An 18,028-nucleotide genomic window follows, 5' to 3' on the forward strand; every position below is an offset into this window, starting at 1 on the left:
CAGTCCATAGCGTTGCAAAGAGTCGGACAGGACTGAAGTGACTTAGCATGGCTCAGAATGTTAATATCAAGTATGTTCACTGTGATACAGGACCTCCATGACCATAGCTCAGTGCCACTGTTACAAGTGGTCAGAGATGCTCCTGCCCATTAGGGGGTCCTTGATATCAAAAGTACCCCAAAAGTCATTTATTAAGGACCACATGGGCATCTGCCACTTGGGACCCAGTGCTCTGTGCTGCACAGAGTAAGGCATAACCCTCAACATCTGCTCAGACCTAACTGCACTTGGCCCCAGGGAAATAAACGCTCTTCTCCACATCTCCTGCCTCTCCTCCAAACAAAAGACGGTTGCATCCCAGTGCCGGTAGGTTTGCACTGCTGCTGAAATTGCTGACAGCCACTGCTTGGAGTGTGGGGGAAGACTGGCGAAAGCCCGTAGGTAAGAGAAAATACAAATTAATTAGCTTGTCAAATCCTTCCTCTGAGAGCACATTAATGCACAGATTCATGCGTAAGGGGGTATTGTTTCCGAGCAAGGGCTCAGCATCCATTTTCTTGCTTCACTTCGTGTTCCAGCGGGTAGCATGGTGTCTGCAATAGTAGCATATGATGGCTGAGGAACATTCTGCAATGTTAAACAATACATTCAGCACTTAAATTTGTAAACGCAGGCAAGACATTACATGCAAGAAGCCTGGTGCCAATTCTATACTGTTATGAATCTAGACATTGCTGTATGAGATGGTAACAATTGTGATGTGAGAGACAGGGATTTATATAATGCCATTACAATAGATTGTAATATGTTCTATGCTAATGGTAATTTATTATATACACACCATTTAAATGCACATGTTATGTAACATTTATAGCTCATCTGTAAATTTAAGTACTGTTTTAAGAATTTAATTTTTTAAAAAAAGAATTTTTTTTCAATTCTAATTACTACTACCTCCGCACATCAAAGTTTCCCCAAATTGAAATTTTAAAAAACCAAAAAAAAAAAGACTGAAATTAAAAAAAAAAAAGACTGTCTAATTAGGCATTACTATCAGTAGAATACAATTATATGAAATTTTTATTATTTAATTAAATTGATCATTTAATTGTGTTGATCATTGAGCAACACAATTGATCATTTTGCTGAAATCAAAGCAAGAAAAATAGGTTTTATGGAATGAAGATATAATAATATATGAATTATTGTATCTTTATTTTTAACTCATCTAATATTGCTGCCCCTTTAACAAACCACCTGTACATCCTTAATGATAATTAGATACAGTCATCTTTGGTACTTTGCTGGGGTTCTCTGTATAAAAAAAGCAAAACACAACAAAACATTTTTCAGAGTGTCTTTATGAAGGTGTAATTGTCGAAGTAGGAGGATAGATCTGTCATTGCTTTCTGGGAGAAGCCCCTGATTCCCTTCCACATGTTCCTCTATTTCCCTTAGTGGAGACTGGATGCTTTTTGTTCCTGGTGCTCAGTCTAAAGGTGAAAACAGTGGTGGAAGGTGGAATGCTGGAGATGGGGGTAAGGATGATGACCAAGGAGAAGGAGGTGAATAAGGCTGGAGCAGCATGCAGTCGGGGCCTCCCTCCTTCCAGTCCTGGCTCAGGGTCCTGAAGATGAAGTCCTGTCCAACCAACAAATAAACGAAGTAAGCGGACAGGCGAGCAGGGAGGGCCGACTTGCCCAACCCGAGGGGTAGAGTCGAGGCAGGCAGGGCGGCTCAGCCGGTCAGAGCCGGCTCCGGAGTCCCAACTCGACCCTCTGCAAGCCGCGTGACGCTAGGTGAGCCGCTCGGCCCCCTCTCTGCCTCGGCTTCGTCACTGACTTCACGCAGGGTTTTTTAAGGAGTAGGTGAGGTACCACTGAGAGTCAGACCTGGAGCCGAGAGCTTAGAACAGAGCAATCGCTCAGTTTGGCTTTTGTTCTTCCAACTCTAGGTTGTCAGTTCCTGACAGCAGATATCCGATTTGCTTCCCGTGGTTCATTGGCGACTTGTAGGTGCTCCGGGGGAAAAACGTTTAAGGACACCTCCCTCAGAGGGAGGGGGCGCAGGCGCCGGGCTATTGTTGCGGCCGAGATTCTTTCCGAAACGGAAAGCCCTGAATTAGGGGACCGCGGCTCTAATCTCTGTGGGGCTCGCCCGCTGCCGGCGGAGGCGGGGCGGGGGCGGGGGATAGGGGGGCCCCTTCTGGGGGTGCTGGGGTGTCACAGACGCCAGCCTGAGCCCCGCCCTCTCTCCCTGAACCCTCCACGTTTGATCGAACCCCGTGCCCTGCTCTGAGCCCCCCACCTCTTCTTTGACCGCCCCCCCCTTCTCTCACTGAGCCTGCCTTTGATCCGTGTCACCATCGTCTCACAACCTCTCGCATCCCATCCCCAACAGAAATCCCCTCCAGACCCCAAATCGATACCCTTCCTCTTTGAAAGCTTCCCACCTCACTCCAGGGGCAGAGCAAATGCTGCACCCCCTCCCATGGCCCCTGCTTTGTTCATCTTCTGTTACATCAGGCTGCTCTGCCCAGAAGCTGTGATCAGTCCTTCACACCTCTGTTCACACCCCACCCCACCCCCCTGCAGCAGGCGGAGCTCCCGGAAAGCAAAAGCCAGGTCTGACCCATCTGCAGACCCCTGAGCAGAGGGCAGTGTTCAAAACGACTTGTTGAAAGTGGCTGAGAGTGAGGCTAGGGGATTAGGGGGAAAAAAAAAGAGAGAGAGATTTGGGCCAGAGGTGTCAGTTAGGTGTTGGAGGACAAGACCCAAGAGGTCAAGACTCCTGCCATTTACCAGCACCTGAGGCCCCAGTGCTTTTCTCAGGCACCACTTCTTCATGCCACACTGAAAGCTGGGGTTTTTTTCCCATTTACACAGAAAGGAACTCAGAGAGGTTAAGTTCTTACTTCAGGCAACACAGCCAGTGAGGGATGGGCCAGGTTTAGAATCAAAGGCACGGACACACATTTCTGCCCTGGGACAGTGTGGATCTGGGGCTTAAAGTGGACCTGAAGGGTCTCCTGATTCCCAACACTCGCTGGAGCTGTGCCCCCACCCTCCCAACACCCTCTCCCTGAAGGAGCCAGTTCTGACTCAGGCCCATTCCCATCTATCCTCATCCTCGGGGTGATCCGGGAAGGAGCTCAGAGTCAGGAAGGAAACGTCCCTCAGATTTGGCCTCCCCCTCAACCAAGGCCCTGGCTCTGGGGCCGGAAGGAATCACTTTAGGGCTCTCCCAGGGGACCCACGACCAGAAAGAGAGGCGATCCGGTTCAAGTCAAGTGTGGCCAAGACACAGGCAGGGCAGGCAGCTGGAGCCCCACCTCATGATGTCCACACCCCACCTCTTAGAGGGCTGACTCTTTCAAGGGCTCTCTCACTCACAAACCCAATCCTATCTGACCTTGACATCATGACTTTGCTCTCCAGGATCCTGACCTCCTGGGATAGACTACTGTCTCCTCTCAGGCTGGGAGCTCCTAAGAGCAGGCTCTTTGACCAAGCCCCGTCCAGACCCATGGGGGCAGGGCTGTGTCTCCCCTCTAAGACTGGGGGCTCCCAGGGCTGGGACTGTGTCTCCCCAACTCTTGACCACTCCTGAGGGGAGGTGGGCTCACTTCCACTCACCCTCGTCAGATCGGGGGCCACTCCAGGGCAGCGACCTGCATTGACTCTGAAGGCCCCTCTTTCCGTAACCCGGTGTCTGTCCAGGGCTGAGAAGGAGGCCCCTTGCCTGCCCTTCTTCCCAACCAGGATGCTCCTTTAAGACCAAAAGGATGGGGGTTGTGTAAGAGTCAGACACAACAGCCCCATCCTCCCCCTCCTTCACAGGCCAGGTTTCCTGCCATTGACAGCATCCCAGCTGGGCTCTGCCTGGCCTCATGCTTAACCCCTTCAAGGCCAGATCTCAGGGCTACTGGGCACCCCAACCTTCATCCATAAAACCAGGAGAATGAAAGTCCCTACTTCATTGGGTGGTTTTGAGGATTAAATGTGTTAATCATTGTGTGAAGTACTTAGAACAGTGCTTAGCATATATCAGTCTCTTAATACATATTAACTAGTATTCCTCATTGTGTGAACTTGATAAATCATTTCACCTGAGTCTCATTCTCTTCAGCAGTCCAATGGAGAACATAATAAACCTACTTCTGAAACGTAGTCCTGGGGATGAATTCTGATCATGTACATTAGAACATTTTGTAGAGTGCTGTAACAACACAATATGGATGGACAAAAAAAAAAAATACTCCCTTTAACTAGGTAATAAAATTCGTTACCAGGAGATGGGCCTTGTAGTTTTCAGACTTATTACCTTACTTGCCAGGTTGAGGGTGCAGTGGAAAGAGTGGATTTGGGGTTGGAATTAGGTACCCCCAATCCTGTTTCCTTGCCTATCAAGTACGGTGGTCACCCCTGCTGGGTCTGCTGTTTAGGGTCTTTGTGGGGGACAAAGGAGATCAGAGAACAAAGGTATGAACATGCTTTGCAAACATTAAAAAGTGCTAGAAGGGAGGGAAAGAGATTTGTGAAGAGTCGGGAGGGGTGCGGGGACCCCTTGGCAGGGGCATTAGTCTTGGGGCTCTGGGTGCTGCAGAGTTTGCCCAGTGGGGAGAGAGTAGAAGGTGCACTCCTGGAACCAGCATTGTGGGGACAGGACTCCCCCTTGAGAAGTGAAGTGTCAAATAAGAAACTAGGCCAGCTCTAGAAGTCCCCGATGGGGGCAAAGAAGGAAAGAGGTCCTTTCCCCAGGCTTGGACCCATCCCTTCATTACCCTCTTCCCAGCCAATTCCATTTGCCATCAGAGGATATTGGACAGAGGCCCCTCCAGTAGGCTCCCTTGTGACCTTCCTGCCAAGACTTGTTGGGAGGGGCTCACCCTGCATATCTGCAGCACCCCTCTCCCCACTTTTAGGCTGCAGATTCTTGGCCTCACCCCTAGGGAGAGCAAGCTTGACACCTTTCACACACGCAGGCCAGGGCAGGTCTAAACCTGCTCCAGAGGGAAAAAGCATGGTGTACTACAACCCTGCCCTGCCTTCCCATCTGAACGAAGAGCATCCGCCAAGGCCCAGCAGAGCGGGCTGACCCCACGTGAATAACTTGTCCCCACCCCAGGCCTCTGGAGGAAGCTTGGGAATCAGAGACCTTGTTTGGGATGCTGGCTGTGCCCCAAGCTTACTGTGCCTCTATGTAAACCACTTAACCTGCCAGGGCCTGTGTGACCATTGGCTAAATAAAGGAGCTGGACGTGGTCCAAGGGTCCTCTCCTGCTCTGAGATGGTGCCCAGGAAGGAGTTAACAGAGGCCAGGCTCCAGGTCAGGAAGGCAAGAGTTAATCTTGGGGGTGGAGGCTCTCTTGGCTTTTCCTGTGGAGAGTGAGGTTTGGCTGCCACCAAAGTTACTTCCAGTCCCTGCTGTCCCTCCTGCCTTCAGTCTGGACCTGCCGGGGGACCCTGGCATTCAGCCTTCCCATGCAGAGGTGAGTGCATCCTGAGCCTGGAGCTGGGGTGGGAGGGCACCCAGACACCCAAGGGCACGGAGGCTGGCACCAAGCCAGGGAGCACTGTCCCCCAGCCCGCATCTGTGTCCAGAGCCGAAAGCTTGGGCAAAGTTCATCAGTCCACTGACCCCAGTGCTGGGAGAAGGTAGGCAGAGGGACAGAGGGCTCAAGGATGTCTGCCAGGCTTTTAGGGAGGGAATGTCTGCGGTCCAGCACCAAGGAGCTCAGAAGGCCAGGAAGAGGCAGTGGACAGCAAACTATTTTGGTCCCTGTGTTTAGGAACTTTTTATAGTCTCCTGCTCAGGGCTGGGAAGAGGAGGGGGCAGGAGGGTACCCATGAGGTCAGACAAGCACAGATCCCTCCTGGGACCTTAGAATCAGACCTGTTGCCAAGTTGAGTCTTTGGGAGGCAGGAAGGAGGGCACTGCCAGGCTCTCCTTGCTGCCTGGGTTCCCAGTCACCAGCTACCTATGGGCTGACTTACTGGACACTAAGTGGGTGTATGTAAGTGTATGTGTTTATACTCATGCAGGCTGCCCTGGGGGGAGTGGGATTGGTAGAGTTTCTACTCCAAGACCCCTCACCAGGGCTCCCCTCCCCCCATCCCTGGCAAGTTGTGTTTCTTTGTTGCCTCCAGCCCAAGGTCTCCTCAGCCCCGAGAACTGCTGTGTCCCTCTCAGCTGAATGGAGGATGGGAGGAGTAGGGAAACAGAAGTGGGGTGGAGTGTGCTGGGCTGTGTGGGTGGCCCATTCTATTACTGCCAAAGGAACTGTCAGCTCTTGATTTACAATACCCCTGGGCCCCCTTCCCCAGCAGAAAAGGAAGGTGGAGAAGAAGGGTCATGGGGGTCTCAGGGTGAGGGACCCAGAGGGCAGGTTTCTGGGAGTACAAGTTCCTGGGAAGAATTAGTGGAAGGAACTTTTTAGAGAGGTAAAGGGCCCATCTCTCGCAGAAATCGCTTGGTGTTAAAGCAGCAAGAACAGAAGCAAAACAGAGAGGAAAGTTCCGATAGGCAAGTGAGAGATTCAAACTACGAAGCGAGAGACCTGTGTTCCAGTCCTGGGCCCAAACTCTCAGTGAGACCTGAACTAGCCCCTCCTCTTTGCACCAGTTTTCTCTTCTGTGAAATGGAAGTGCAGGGGGCAAACAAAGTGATGTTTACAAGTTGGGCATTCTGGAATTCCCTTCGAAGGGGCACAGACTGAGTGGCATATAGCTGGCTGAAGTGACGTGGTGACCATGTCCCTCTCTTTCCCTGATGGCCCTGCTGGGCCTGGGCAGGGCAGTTGGCTGCAATTACCGGAGGCTCCTACCCTGTGGTTATGTCCCTGACCTCTCTGCTTGGGGGCGGGATGGGTGGGTCCTGCTGGAACCAGCGGGTGGCTGGGAAGCCTCCTTGTCTTGGACTCAAAGTTGCTAGGTTGGGAAGAGGTATTTTTTCCGGTTGAGGCTACTTTCGGGAACCAGGCCGGGGAACAGCCCCATTTCCTTTTCCAAGGGTCCGGCTTGCTGATGCCTACTTGGCATGGCCCTGTGGCCAGAATGGGGCACGCTCAAAAGGGCCTAGGTCTCTGGATGGTCAGAAAGCCCCTGCCCATTGTCTCTGAGGGATCAGGGAAGGGATACCTGAGCCTCTGCCCCCTAGGCATGGCACCTGGCTGACTTGCATGGGGGAGGGGTGGCTGGCTGACCTTATTCCCAGGAATGCCTTCAGGAGAGTCATCTCCTACCTCTCCCCCTGACCACTCCTCTTTCCCCAGCAGGTCCCAGGGAGCCCCAGCCAATTGCTCTCAGTTCCTTCACTATCTGCCTGCCTCCAGTGGCTTATGGAGCACTGTCCTGCCCAGTTCTGCTAAAATGCTCCTGGCCTCTCCCTCCACCCCGTCCCGGGGACGGACCCCCAGCGCAGTGGAGAGGCTGGAGGCCGACAAAGCCAAGTATGTCAAGACGCACCAGGTGATCGCGCGACGCCAGGAGCCGGCTCTGCGTGGGGGTCCCGGGCCGCTCACCCCGCACACTTGCAACGAGCTGGGGCCCCCTCCATCGCCCAGAACGCCCAGGCCCGCCCGCCGGGGCAGTGGCAGGCGACTGCCAAGGCCTGATTCCCTCATCTTCTACCGCCAGAAGCGGGACTGTAAGGCTTCGGTGAACAAAGAGAATGCCAAGGGCCAGGGGCTGGTGCGGCGCCTCTTCCTGGGCAGCCCCCGAGACGTCGCCTCGAGCAGCGCAGGCTCATCGGAGCGACCCGCGGCTCCCGGGGGATGGACCGCGCCCCAAGATGCCCCGGAAGCGGCGGGAAAGCGGGCATTGTGCCCCACGTGCTCGCTGCCCCTGTCGGAGAAGGAGCGCTTCTTCAACTACTGCGGCCTGGAGCGCGCGCTCGTGGAGGTGCTGGGAGCCGAGCGCTTCTCTCCGCAGAGCTGGGGCGCCGACGCCAGCCCCCAGCCCGGAACGTCGCCGCCGCCGGGCTCCGGAGACGCCAGCGACTGGACGTCCAGCGAGGGCGGCGCAGATCGCCGGGACGGTGCGGAGGGCGGCGGCTCAGCGGCGGCGGGCTCGGAGCGGGACGGGCGCCCCCAGGTGTCGGTGGTGGAGCGCAACGCGCGCGTCATCCAGTGGCTGTACGGCTGCCAGCGCGCCCGCGGGCCACCGCGCGAGTCCGAGGTGTGACCGCCGCCGCTCGGGGGCCGGCTCTCCTGGAGTTGGCGGTCCGGGGAAGGGCAAGGAGCGGGCGCGGGGCTGGACCCGGGCAAGGGCAGGGGCTCCCTGCCTCACGCGTCGAGTGCTTTGGGGCAAGCCCTTCCCTCTGGATCGCGGCGTCCACTCTTGAACCTTCGGAGCTTGGGACCAAACGGTTCCGAAGGCCCTTCCCAGCGCAGACTGAGGACGGGGAGGTAGCCGGCCTCGCGGCCCCTGTGGAGGCCGGGAGGTGAGTGAAGACTGGGTTGGGAGATCAGAGAACCTGCTGAATAAAGCCAAAACGTTCTTTAACGGACTCGGAAGGTTGGATTACAGGGCAGATGCGCCAGGGTTTTGGAGTGTGGCTTCCAGACTGACTGTGTGACCCTGGGCCAGCACTCCGCCTCTGGGAACCGCAGCGACACCCCCTCGGTTGATCAAAGTATTGAAATGGTCACAAAGCGCTTGGCAAAGTTGAGGAAGTGCTAAGTAAACGAAGCCTCTAGGACCACTACCGAATTAGCATAATACTAACAGTAACACTATTATGATCATCTCTGCCACTGACCGCGCCCCACCACAGGGGTGGGGTCCAAACTATTTTGGGGGATAGAGGTTGAGGGAGGGGTCTGCTCCCAGAAATCTGGGGTTCACTAGTCCCTGAAGGCCCTCATTCCTGGAGCTTTGCCGCCCATTTTGGTTACTCGGTAGGAAGGACTGAAATGTGGTGAATCCAGAATCAGGATAATAAAAGACTTTTCAAACCAGGATTTTGCCAGCCCACAGCCTCACCTCATCATTGCCTTTCTTTCCCTTAAAACAAGGTCACCTGTTTTCCTCACACGTTCACACCTCCAAGTCTTTATTCACTTCCTCTTCCTTTTAGGCGGGTTACCTTCCCCTTTCTTTCCACTCAGCTAAGATTCCGTATATGCGTTCTCTAGCTCTCTCTCGGGAACTCCTGAATTTCCCAGCCGGTGTCATCTCCTCTGAGCTCCCAAGTACAGCCTGATTTTGGGGCCTCAACCTATCACCTTGCGTGGGACCCGCTGGTAGTCTGGGTTCTCTTGTTAGTCTCTGACCTTCCCCTAGTACAGGGACAAGGCCACAAGCAAAGTGTCGAATTAAAAGCGGCTGGAGAGGGCGGCAAGACCTGTCCATACTGGTGAGATGGTACCCCAAATCGAATACAATCTGTACTGATACCAGGGATGTCCCTGGTCGTTTTTCTCCCTGTAGGTTTGTGGGGGCAGAAGGCGAGGACCACTCCAGTTGGACCCGGGCCTGAGGTTGCCCACCCCAAAGCAGCCTTCTCCGTCCGGACATAAAAGCACGCGGTCACCAGAGGTGTCAGGCCAGGTTTTTATCCGGAAGGGGAGGAGCGGGCGCCCAGTTCGGCCAGCCGGCCGGCTAGTCGCCCTTGGGTGCCGCTTTCACCCTCATCTCGGCCAGTTTGTGAGTGAGGAAGCCCCACTTGAAACCGGCCACGGGATCAGCTTCGCGCGGCTCGGGGCGCTCGGCGGCCTCGTCCCCGGCTTCGGGGTCCGGCTCCGGGGTGGGCTCCGCTCCGCGCAGCATGGACGCCGCGGCCGCCTGCTGCTGCTGCCACCTGCTGGCGAACGCGTCCCAGAAGCCCGGCCCGCGCGCCTCGGCCGCCGCCTGCGGGGCGGGCTGCGCAGCCAGCGGGCTGCGGGAGAGAGGCGGGGTCAGGGGCTGGCCGGGAGGCCCCGGAGAGGCCAAAGGACAGGAGGCGGGGTCAGGGGACCTGTCGTGGGGCCAGTGGGGCCCGGGCGAGGTCGAGGCCTGGGAGGGAGGAGAGACCCCGGAGACTGGGAGGAGGTCAGGGCATGGAGGCGAGAGGAGTACTCAGAGGCTACTGGGATAGGGGTCAGGGCATTAGGTGAGGGGGTCTGGGCTTCCCTCGTGGCTCAGCTGGTAAAGAATTCGCCCGCAATGCGGGAGACCAGGGTTCGATCCCTGGGTTGGGAAGATCCCCTGGAGAAGGGAACAGCTACCCATTCCAGTATTCTGGCCTGAGGAATTCCATGGACTGTATAGTCCATGGGGTCGCAGTCAGTCGGACACGACTGAGCGACTTTCACTTTCGCTGGGAAAAGGGTCGGGATCAGGATCCGTGGGGAGAGAGCCGGGCTCACGGGGTCAGAGTTGGTACTCAGGGAGAGGGAGGAGGCCAGAGCAGGGGAGATGGAGGCTGCGGGAAGGTGGGGAGGAGCCCTGAGAGAGGAACGGGCGGAAGGATGGGAGGTGGTGGTGGCACCCGATCGGGGTGGGGGAGGGACGCGGTCAGATTCTGGAGGCGGTCCTTCGGGAAAACCCGCAGAGCCCGGGGGAAAGGGGCGGGGCGGGAACAGGGGTCTGGTTTCCCGGATGGAGGGAAAGAGGGTCCAGAAAAATGGGGGACGCTGGGGAGAGGACGGGTGCAGGGACCCCGAGGAAGGAGAAGGGCCTAGATCAAAGGCTTAGGGGAGAGGGAGACTCGGGAGGTAGCAAGGAGATGTCGGGAAGGGCAATCAGGAATGGTGTTGAAGCTTGAGTCCGTGGGCAGGAGAGAGAAAAGGAACCCTGCGGCAAGAGAGATGGGCGGGTCGGGGGAACCCTAAGGAAGAAAGGAATAGGGGGGATGTCAAAAGGGAAGTGTGACTGGGCTGGAGGAAAGGGCAGAAATGGAGTGTGTCCCAGAACAGAGCTGGGGAGATCAGACCCTGGATCTGACCCTGTGGCCCCCAGCATCAAGGACTCGCTAAGACAGGGGTTCCTAAACTGTTACCCTCAAGTCCTCAGAGAGCTCGCTGAAAATGTAGATCCCCGGCCTCAGCCAACACCCACTGAATCAGAATCTTTGAAGGAAGGTCTGGGAATCTGTGTCTGTCTCAAGTTCCCTGGGAGGATGAGCGTTTAGACCAATACTTAAGAACCACTGATCTGAACCACTCTGTTCCAAACACCTAAAACTTCTCTCCTGGTTTCCCTTATTCTAGGGAGGTGACCCCTCCCACATGGATGGGGAGAGACACAGTAATACCTTCTAGCATCTCAATCCCAACAGCTGGTAAATTCCTCCTGAGATCTAATCTAATCTCCCAGATTGGCCTCTTTCCTGCTGAGAGAGAGAGAAACAGGAACAGCCAGGGGCTGGCCCTCCCCAGTCCTCCATGGTCAGAAAGGCAAAGCAGAAGGAAAGGACATGGGAGAAGAGGGTCCCCAGGTCTGTTTCAGATGGCCTCCCCCGAAACACACACGTACTGGTCAGCACAGGGCTCCGGTGGCAGCAGCTTGTCCTCATCTTCTTTGTTAAACAAAGATGACATCGTCAGCCAACCTTTCACCCCAACTCCCTGAACCTGGGAGAGAGGGGCTGAGGGTCAAGGAGGGCCCCAGCACACCTCCCAGGACTCCACAGAGGCTTCTGCCCAGTTCCCCAGGATTGGGGCGGAAAAAAGCAGAACTCACCCGGCGGGCCAGCTGTGACATGGGGTTGAAGGCCTCTTCAGTGGGTTCTGCCATCTCAGACTCCACTAACACTGGGTTCTCCTTCTGGGACACAAGACCCCCACCCAGTATGAGAGAGGCCCCAGAGGAATACGACCTCCCTTCCCTCCTGCCAGCCTGATGCACACAGACCAGGACTTGAAACCCCATGGAACAAGACACACCTAGCCCCCTGACACCCTCCAAAACTGCACACAGGTGTTTGTACCTCTATGCAAAACTACCTGTCATACACATTACCTGTAGAGTAGATCCTTGCAGACACCTTTGAGCTCACATACCTGCTCACCCACAGACACATTCATACACACTGCCACACACACGGACAAAGGCTTGCACGCCAATGGAGACACACACCTGTACATGAGTGTGCCTCCATATGGCTACAGCTCTTCACCTGTATATAGATACATGTGCTGTGAGACACTTACCCAAGGATGCTCATACAGTTCACACCTGTGCTCTTCCACAACTGCAGACAGGTGCATGGAAGCCCACTCAGCACGTAAAACTTCACCCATTCACAGACACTAAAACACAGATGTACACACACACCCAAACACGCATACCATACAAACACAATACCTGTGAATGCTTCCATAGTCTTCTGCCTCAAAGGTATACACCTGAAAATGCCTATAACCTGTTCACACCTGCACACACACACACCTTACCTGGGGATTCCACACAGAAACCAATCCCTATACTGACCCACAGACACTTCTACACAGGGTCAGCCCTGGACACCAACCTGTGTAGACATACATTTATTCACACTGACATACACACACCCTGGAACTAATTCCTGCCTCTGCCGTGTCTATTTGTGTAACTGCCATCCCTGGGGGCTCAGATGGTAAAGAATCCACCTGCAGTGCAGGAGACCTGGGTTCAATCCCTGGGTTGGGAGGATCCCCTGGAGAAGGGAACAGCGACCCACTCCAGTATTCTTGCCTGGAGAATTCCATGGACAGAGGAGCCTGGCAGGCTACAGTCCATAGGGTCACAAAGAGTCAGACAGGACTGAGCGACTTTCACTTTTACTTTCCAGAGGTAAGACTCTTTTCAAAAACCTTTTTTTTAATGTCAGAACAAACATGGTCCAAGTAATGGCTCTGATCTGAGCTGCTACAGTGACCCTCAGTGTAACAAATGCTGCTTATCCTGCCACCAGTCCCAGGGGCTCCCTTCCTCTCAAAGCAAATCATCCCACTTCTGCTCAGCTCTGCCCATTAGAAACGTGTGTCAAACTGAGTGTATCTGCATGGGTGTTGCCCTTGGGTCCTAAAAGGATCCCTTCCATGTGGCAGCCCTTGAGATCTTTGGAGACGCTGACCACTCCTCAGGTGCTCCCCCCCCAAGTCTTCCCTTCTTCTTTGGTTTGCTGGAATGTCCTGACTTTCTGCCAGTGCACCATGCCATTGGTCATCCCTGTATTGCCAGTTGCTTCCACACAAGTCAATGGCTCTTTCTCTCCCCTCCCTCCTCAGAACCAGTCCCTTCTTCTTCTCTGTACCTTTCACTCCTGCTGCCCCTCTGCCCATGCCCCATCCAGCAAGCAGGATGGTACCCACCTCCTCTGCCAGGCCCTCCTCAGATTCCCCACTCAGGGTCTGTAGCACTTTGGACTTGTAGGTTTTCCAGAAGGCCTGGCTCATGGCTGCATGGGAAATAGGCCTGGCACCCAGGCACGGGAAGCTGGTGGTTCAGGGGGCACCCAGTGAGTCTGGCTCCAGGAACCTGGTGAGTCTGAGAGCCTGTCCCAAGCATCAGGTGACCTCATTAAAGATGCACCAGCTTCCCCAGATGGCACAGTGCCCAGCAGGTGAACCCGATCCAAAAGAGTCTGCGGTGAGACCCAGCTTCTGCCCCTTCAGCCCCTTATCTTGACCCATATTTGCAAGAATAATGAAAACATAATGAAGACATCTTTCTTTACAGAAGCCTCCTTCCTGGGCCTAGGAGTTCTTGAATTTGATTATTTGGAAAGGCTCCAGAAAAATTCTTTTCCATTCACGAATTCTATTTACAAAGTCTTTGGGCTTAGGACCCACAGTGGTGCCTCTGCGGCTGTAGCCATACCAGCTGTGCCCTCAACAGGGCCGTACCCTCAACAGGGCCCTGCCCTATACCTTCACTCAGCCTGTATGGTCTGGAGTGGGAAGGCCCCAAGGCTCCCAGTGGGTGCCCTGGGCTTACATTTCACCGCTTTGGGCTGGAAACCGATTCCTCTCCCCAGGGATGCACGTGCTGGTCTCCCTGTTTCCTGGCAACAGGTTCCAAAGAACTGGAGCCCCTGAATTATTGCTGAGTTCCTGTGGTCAACCTGGAAGGAAAAAGGCACCCAGCTCTGATGCATGGGGAAAGGCTCTCTGGCCCTCTCCCCAGACTGAGCACACACCATCTAGGCTGATCTCTCTCTTTGATGCCAGCCCACGCCTGACAGTCCAGGGCTCAGAGCAAGGGGTCAAAGATGGGAGGTCCTTCTGTGAGAATCTCCTCTTCTTGTGAAAGGAGCTGACCCCCTTGAGTCTCTGACAGGGCACTGTGATCTCTGGGAGGAATAACTGGGGAGGGGTTTCAAATGGCGAGGGCTTTCTCAAGGACCAGAGATATCTCGGCGCCCTGTGGGAGCTGGGATCCCAAACGTCTTCACTCTTACTTATTCATTTATTCACATCACAGACATTTTTCAGTGCCTCCCAGAGATGCAACATTATTCCCCCTCTCCCCTCAACCGCGGAATCTAAGATGGGGGAACCAGGAAGGTGTGACAAGGCCAGAGGACGGCGCTGAAATCGGTTGGGCCAGGCTGGATGGGTTTGGCCAGGGGACTGGCCGAAATGCCCGCAGGGCTCACACCACCGAGCCCCCTCCAGTGACCGAAGAGGACGCTTGGTGAGGCCGGATCCCGAGCTCAGTCACTGACGTCGACGACCGCCTGGGGGCGCTCGAAGCGCGAGCCGCGCGAGTGACGTCATCAGAGGCGGTCCGGTGGAGCCCGACCCGTCCCGGAGCGTCGTATGACGTCATCGAGCCGTCCGGAAGCGCCCCCACGTGTCCTCCCACCTCGGTTCTGGGACCTCTGATCTTGCTGTCACCCATCATGGGTCGCTCCCGCCGAACGGGCGCGCACCGAGCGCACTCTTTGGCCCGTCAGATGAAGGCGAAGCGGCGGCGGCCGGACCTGGATGAGATTCACCGCGAGTTGCGGCCCCAGGTCGCCACACGGCCCCGGCCAGACCCAGGCGCTGAACCCGATCCCGACCTGCCAGGGGGAGGCCTGCATCGCTGTCTGGCCTGCGCGTGAGTTCTGGCCAGGCCCAGGCCTGAGGAGGAGAAGGGTCCGCGGTACGGGCCGGAGGTGTGAGGTCCGGGCCCGGGGTGTGCAGGGTTTCCCTCTCTTGGGACCCATGTGGGTCTGCCGGCCTCCCATGCCTTCAAGCCCGGAGCCTAGCGTCAGGGAAGTAGGCCTACCTGAGAGGCATCACCTTCTGACTCTCCTCCCTACCCACCTCATCCCTACAGGAGGTACTTCATCGATTCTGCCAACCTGAAGACCCACTTCCGATCCAAAGATCACAAGAAGAGGTATGAAGGAGCAAGGAGAGGATTGATGGATGGGTTGCCGGGCAGACAGAGCTTGCGTCTGGTCAGCTTTCAATTCCTATTCTTTTTTCCCAGGCTGAAGCAGCTGAGTGTGGAGCCCTACAGTCAGGAAGAAGCGGAGAGGGCAGCGGGCATGGGTTCCTATATTCCTCCCCAGCGGCTGGCAGTCCCCACAGAAGTATCCACTGAGGTCCCTGAGATGGACACGTCTACATGACATGGCCTGAGGATGCAAGGCAGAGGAGCTGCCCATGGACAGTGGTACAGGGGCCAAGCTGGGAGAGACTGTGCGGATCTCTTTTGGTTTGGGGAGTGGATGGCCTCTTCCAGATACCCTCCTTTCCAATAAAAGAAATGGATAAATAGGGCTTGCTTCTGACTCACTAACCTCCAGGCCACTCCTCCAAATTCAAGCCCTGTAAAGATTTCTCTACTACTCCTGTGTACAGGACCCAGGAATTTACTCCCTGCTTGATTCAGCCTTAGAGCCTGCATCCTTGCCATCCCTCAGGGGTCCTGGCATCTGTGCTGAAGCCCCCTTTGGAGCCCAGGTGTGTGTGGGGTGATGGGTAGGATCAGGTTTATACTCTTGCTTACAATGAGGACAGGGAGTGACCCCCAGGAAAAGAAAGAAGTAGGCTCCTGAGATTGTAGCCCCTGTGAATCCAGGGGCCGAGGTGAGAGGCTGCCTGCTTCGTCATGGAGCCTGTGGCCGCCGCCGCTGCCCCACCATCTTCCAGACAGCATAGCAGGAGCCGCCCAGCCGAGGACAGCCAGCACTGCAGCCACAATCCCCGCCAGCGGACTCCGGGGCTCTGCCTTCAGCTCCCCGGCTATCTGCATCTGGAGATGCACAGAGGGTCCACCTGAGGGGTCAGTCGAGACTACTGGGAAGACGGGTGGGGTGGAAAGGGGCTGAGAAGCTACAGCTGGGGAAAGGAGATATGGATGCCATTGCTGCCCCAGGGAGATTCCACCCCAATCCCTCTCGCTTCACTGCCCATCTGGGCCCTGGTTGCTCAGGCGGCCGGGAACGTGACAGCCTGGTGACTGGGTATCATCCCGGCCATGGTAAGGGGCGGATAGGGTCGGTGCTGGAAGCCATCCGTTGGGGTACTTACCTGTAGCACTCGGAAGTAGCCAGGGGTCAGGCGTCGAAATCGCATGGTGGGTGCCGCTCGTCTCCCAGATGTCCTGTGGGGTGAAAGCGGAATGAGGACCAGTGGCGTTCGTTCATGATACCAAGAGGCGGAAATCAGGGCACAGAGGTTCCTGCTTCTCATACGTGAGAGAGCCTTGCCCTCAGAGGATGCTCACCAGCGTCTGCCTTCCCGGGTCTGGCAGGGGCGGGACAGCCAGACCTTTAAATCTGTCCCTTCCCCCACTGCCCGCCCTGCCGGCCTTAGGAGCAGCTGTCAGGAGAGATCAGCATCAGGCCTGAGCAGCTCCTCCCCCGCCCACTGGGGAGTGCAGCCCTGGGAGGCAGGAGAGGCCTTGCCTAGCAGCGTGGACAAGTCTCAGGCCTGGACCAGGTGCGGGAGGGCCTCCCCGGCCCTGGTTTTGGCCCTGTCCCTGCCTCAGGTAATTGGATGTCACCTGTCAGCTCTCAGCAGAGGAGGGGTTGGGTACCTTTAGCACCCCTTCCAAATAGGGGCAGGCCTTTTTCACTTGATTTCTCTTAGATCAACCATACCTACCTCGGGGGAAGGCACACTTCACCCCTTTCCCCAAGATGGAGTTCCTACAGGAACTTCCCTCCTCAGCTTGGAGACAATAATAAAAGATCTGCATCTACTGATTGAAAAAGCTGTTTGAGGTGTGTTAAGAAAAATAGTAGCTGATTGGGAATTTCCTGGTGGCCTAGTGGTTAGGATTCTAGGCTTTCACTGTCATGTCTCAGGTTCATACCTGATCTGAGAACTGAGATCCTGCAAGACCTACAAGTGTGGCCCAAAAAAATAACTGACTGTGCTGGGCATTATTCTAAGCACTTTACGTGTATGATTTCATTTGGAATTGATTATCTCATAAAAATGCAGAAAAGTGTGTTTGCTAAATAGCATGTAGAGTGTCTGCATATAGTATGTAGAGAAGGGAAGAACACCCAGAAAACTTAACAGTGGCCCATTCTGGGCAACGGGATGGGATCCTGCTGGGGAAAGGACACATCCACCTTCCATTTGGGCTTTTCTGGTGGCTCAGCCAGTAAAGAATCTGCCTACAATGCAGGAGACCCATGTTCGATTCCTGGGTTGGGAAGATTCCCCTGGAGAAGGAAATGACAACCCACTCCAGTATTCTTGCCTGGAGACTTGCCAGTATTCTTGGCACAGATAGAGGAGCCTGGCGGACTATAGTCCATGGCATCGAAGAGTCAGGCAGGACTGAGCAACTAACACTTTCACTTTCCTTCCACTCAATGAGCTACTATTACCTTTGACATTTTTGCAGCAAATAAGTTCAAAGACCTTTTATAAACTCATAAAACTACCCTCAAAATAGAAGCTGCGGGACTTTCCTGGTGATACCATGGATAGGAATCCTCCTGACAATGCAGGAGACACAGGTTCGATCCCTGGTCCAGGAAGATCCCACCTGCCGTGGAGTAACTAAGCCTTTGTGCCACAACTACTGAGCCCATGCCTAGAACCTGTGCTCCACAAGAGAAGCCACTGCAGTGAGAAGCCTGCGCACTGCAACTCTATGTTAGACCCCAC

General features: G+C 55.2%; 4 protein-coding genes and 1 long non-coding RNA gene across 6 annotated transcripts; 2 read left to right on the forward strand and 3 right to left on the reverse strand.

The window, feature by feature from the left end:
* Positions 1 to 1,343: 1,343 nt before the first annotated feature.
* LOC138989880 (uncharacterized) lies at positions 1,344 to 3,773 on the reverse strand. The gene is made up of 2 exons (XR_011466026.1): positions 3,636 to 3,773; positions 1,344 to 1,641 (listed from the first exon to the last, which is right to left on the reverse strand). It is a non-coding gene; the product is annotated as an uncharacterized lncRNA (long non-coding RNA).
* A 1,573-nt stretch (positions 3,774 to 5,346) lies between these two features.
* Positions 5,347 to 8,960, forward strand: FAM110D (family with sequence similarity 110 member D). 2 transcript variants are annotated; one of them, XM_070379328.1, is made up of 2 exons: positions 5,347 to 5,491; positions 7,277 to 8,960. In XM_070379328.1, exons 1-2 carry the CDS (start codon positions 5,484 to 5,486, stop codon positions 8,181 to 8,183), a joined length of 915 nt encoding a protein of 304 aa, XP_070235429.1. In that variant the 5' UTR covers positions 5,347 to 5,483; the 3' UTR covers positions 8,184 to 8,960. The 2 variants fall into 2 exon arrangements, with proteins under 2 accessions (XP_070235429.1, XP_070235426.1); XM_070379325.1 differs by having other exon boundaries at positions 5,380 to 5,491; positions 7,274 to 8,960.
* A 504-nt stretch (positions 8,961 to 9,464) lies between these two features.
* Positions 9,465 to 14,598, reverse strand: C2H1orf232 (chromosome 2 C1orf232 homolog). Its single transcript, XM_070383221.1, has 4 exons — positions 13,277 to 14,598; positions 11,664 to 11,747; positions 11,457 to 11,554; positions 9,465 to 9,879 (listed from the first exon to the last, which is right to left on the reverse strand). Exons 1-4 carry the CDS (start codon positions 13,358 to 13,360, stop codon positions 9,603 to 9,605), a joined length of 543 nt encoding a protein of 180 aa, XP_070239322.1. The 5' UTR covers positions 13,361 to 14,598; the 3' UTR covers positions 9,465 to 9,602.
* Positions 14,599 to 14,711: 113 nt separating this feature from the next.
* Positions 14,712 to 15,678, forward strand: ZNF593 (zinc finger protein 593). The gene is made up of 3 exons (XM_005895873.3): positions 14,712 to 15,008; positions 15,231 to 15,293; positions 15,387 to 15,678. The coding sequence occupies exons 1-3, from the start codon at positions 14,809 to 14,811 to the stop codon at positions 15,526 to 15,528; spliced, it is 405 nt and encodes a 134-aa protein (XP_005895935.1). The 5' UTR covers positions 14,712 to 14,808; the 3' UTR covers positions 15,529 to 15,678.
* Positions 15,679 to 15,885: 207 nt separating this feature from the next.
* ZNF593OS (ZNF593 opposite strand) lies at positions 15,886 to 16,288 on the reverse strand. The gene is given in 2 exon segments (XM_070383219.1): positions 15,886 to 16,073; positions 16,076 to 16,288. Coding segments are annotated over 2 exon segments (144 nt in total). The 5' UTR covers positions 16,155 to 16,288; the 3' UTR covers positions 15,886 to 16,008.
* Positions 16,289 to 18,028: the final 1,740 nt, after the last annotated feature.

This window comes from Bos mutus, chromosome 2, assembly GCF_027580195.1.
Source record: "Bos mutus isolate GX-2022 chromosome 2, NWIPB_WYAK_1.1, whole genome shotgun sequence".
In the NCBI taxonomy this organism is placed as follows: Eukaryota; Metazoa; Chordata; class Mammalia; order Artiodactyla; family Bovidae; genus Bos; species Bos mutus.